Source organism: Staurois parvus, unplaced genomic scaffold (genome assembly GCF_062004578.1).
Source record: "Staurois parvus isolate SC_StPar_1 unplaced genomic scaffold, SC_StPar_1.0 ptg000956l, whole genome shotgun sequence".
Taxonomy (NCBI): domain Eukaryota; kingdom Metazoa; phylum Chordata; class Amphibia; order Anura; family Ranidae; genus Staurois; species Staurois parvus.
In genome coordinates this window covers 507,501-510,000 of record NW_028318752.1, presented here as the reverse complement: position 1 = coordinate 510,000, position 2,500 = coordinate 507,501, and the positions used below count along the sequence as shown (strand labels likewise).

The window sequence follows — 2,500 nt, the reverse complement described above, 5'->3', positions numbered from 1 at the left end:
TGGGGGTGCCCAAACTTTCGATCCCCACTGTATATATATATAAATATATATATATATATATATATATATATACACACATATTGCCTACATAGAACCCATGACCTATATATACACATGCATACAGATTATATTGCCTATATAGCACCTATGAGGCTTTAGGAGAGACTGACCCTTATCTGAAAATGTGTAAAGGTGGAGACATTAAATATAACCTTGGATTTCAGATGAGCGCCTGACGGCGGATGAGATGGATGAGCAGCGCAGACAGAATATCGCCTACCAATACCTGTGTCACTTGGAGGAGGCCAAACGGTGAGGACTGAAAGACCCTGTTATTACATTACCAACTATGCTAGACACCAGGGACTGCCAGGGTCTTGGGCGCTAAGGAGTCCGGGGTCTTGGGCGCTAAGGAGTCCGGGGTCTTGGGCGCTAAGGAGTCCGGGGTCTTGGGCGCTAAGGAGTCCGGGGACTTGGGCGCTAAGGAGTCCGGGGACTTGGGCGCTAAGGAGTCCGGGGGCTTGGGCGCTAAGGAGTCCGGGGGCTTGGGCGCTAAGGAGTCCGGGGGCTTGGGCGCTAAGGAGTCCGGGGTCTTGGGCACCAAGGACGCTGGTGACCCCTAGCAACCTCTGGAGGAAACCTTGTTGAGAACGGCTGCTCTAGATAGTTTCCAATCATGTGGGGAAGGATTAGAACCCACTGGGAGGGTCCGCTGTCTTTGTCCTAGTGACCGTTGTCACCAGAACAGAAAGTTATTGGAACATCCAGAACCTTGAGTTGTCTCCAGAACAGGCATCAATAATAAATCTTCCAAATGAGGGCACCTGTTCCAATGATAGCTGTCTAAGAAGGGATTTGCCCTCACTTTAGAGAGACTTCCTATTGTCTCCATAGGACAGGAATTGAAGAAATATGTCCCCAATGGAACACAAAAAAAGTGTCAACTCCCTATGCTCTCCAAACGTAAATCAAATGACAACCTTTAGCTGTGTGCGCCTCTTCCCTTTGCAGATGGATGGAATCTTGTCTCAATGAGGATCTGCCACCTCCTACTGAACTGGAGGAGAGTCTACGCAATGGCGTCACCCTTGCCAAGCTAGGGAACTTCTTTGCCCCGGAGCTCGTGCCGCTGAAGAAAATCTACGACATCGACCAGCTACGGTACAAGGTAACGGGGAAAAAAACAATCCAAGCTTGGGTATTCTAGCTAAGGTTCCTGAAGGCTAATCAAGTTGAAGGCTTTTGGGGATGTCGGGAGCCACATTTGAGGTTCTCCTATGTTAAATAAGTTGGGGTCTCTAAATTTACTAAAAAAGGGACCAGTTTACTGTCCTTCAGATTTTTAGGAGGGGCGGGATTGTGGCCATTGGGAGCAGAAAAAGTCCCGAGGTCAGTGGGGGAAAAAAAGAATGCCCCACCTTTGATATTGGTGGGAGGAATTGTGCCCTATCGTCATTGGGAGGATCTGTGCCTCATTGCTGGTGTCATTAGGGTCAATTGTTGGCTTCAGTAGAGAGGAATTGTGTCTCTTCATTGGGTCAGTGGGTGGGGGAATTATGCCCCATTGTTGGTTTCAGTGGATGAAATGGTGCCCCAAGAGTCAGGTAAAAGCAAGCAAAGGGCCGTAGTTTGGAGGCCACTGCTCTATAGTAATAATGGGGTTATGTTTTACAGGCGGCTGGTCTACACTTTCGGCACACAGATAATATCAACTACTGGAGACAAGCCATGAGCCATATTGGTCTTCCTACGGTATGTTTGGTCTTTCACCCTGGAACTTATATATCTGTTATGCCTGGACACTGGTGAACTGAATCAACTCTTCTCTTGGAGACTCCATTGGGGAGGTCTCGCAATCCTATACAATCTGTAACGGGAAAAAAAACAGTATTAGCCCTGGGAATCAGTTGTAATGGCCCTTTCCAGTGGGTGGAGCTGGGAACATGGGTGCTGGTAACAGTATTGCCCAGAAAGGTTTCTTGCTGTGCCCCTCTTTGATTTGGTTTCACTTTGTTACTGGGGCCTGACTTCTTGGGTAATCCCTGTCCAACTGCTGTTCTGGTGTCCAGTGAGACCTCCTCGGTGATAAGAAAAGGTGCTGTTATTGGACAAGGGGGTGACAGATGGTGCAGCGTAGACTTGAAGTGAAACTAAATCAGAGAGGAGCACAAAAATCCTGACTGATAAAGCTAATAGCGGCATCTTGTGATTTTTTTTTTTTTTTTTTCTTTGGCCCATCTATGGGCAAAATCAGAACCCTACCTCATCCCTTCCATCCGTTCAACCCAAAAACTCTTCCCAGGCCATGTTGACTCCCGTGACCCTCCAGTGCCTCTTCCAGTAGATAGGATCAGTGACCCACCAAAGCAGTCCAGGCCTTGTAATATCACTATGCACTATGCCACCGCTGGAGTCTCCAGGACCTGTGAGGACCCCACCAACAGACGTCATGGGAAGAGCCCATGCACCTGATGAAGGAACGTCTTCCAGTAGATAAGAC

General features: G+C 48.2%; 1 protein-coding gene across 1 annotated transcript in view; it reads left to right on the top strand.

Annotated features, from left to right (window-relative positions):
* Positions 1 to 2,500, top strand: part of IQGAP3 (IQ motif containing GTPase activating protein 3) — a 70,103-nt gene that overhangs the window by 7,447 nt on the left and 60,156 nt on the right. Inside the window, exons 2-4 of the mRNA XM_089657012.1 lie at positions 225 to 312; positions 1,012 to 1,168; positions 1,675 to 1,752. Coding sequence (XP_089513138.1) covers positions 225 to 312; positions 1,012 to 1,168; positions 1,675 to 1,752 — 323 coding nt within the window. The remainder of the gene's footprint in view (positions 1 to 224; positions 313 to 1,011; positions 1,169 to 1,674; positions 1,753 to 2,500) is intronic.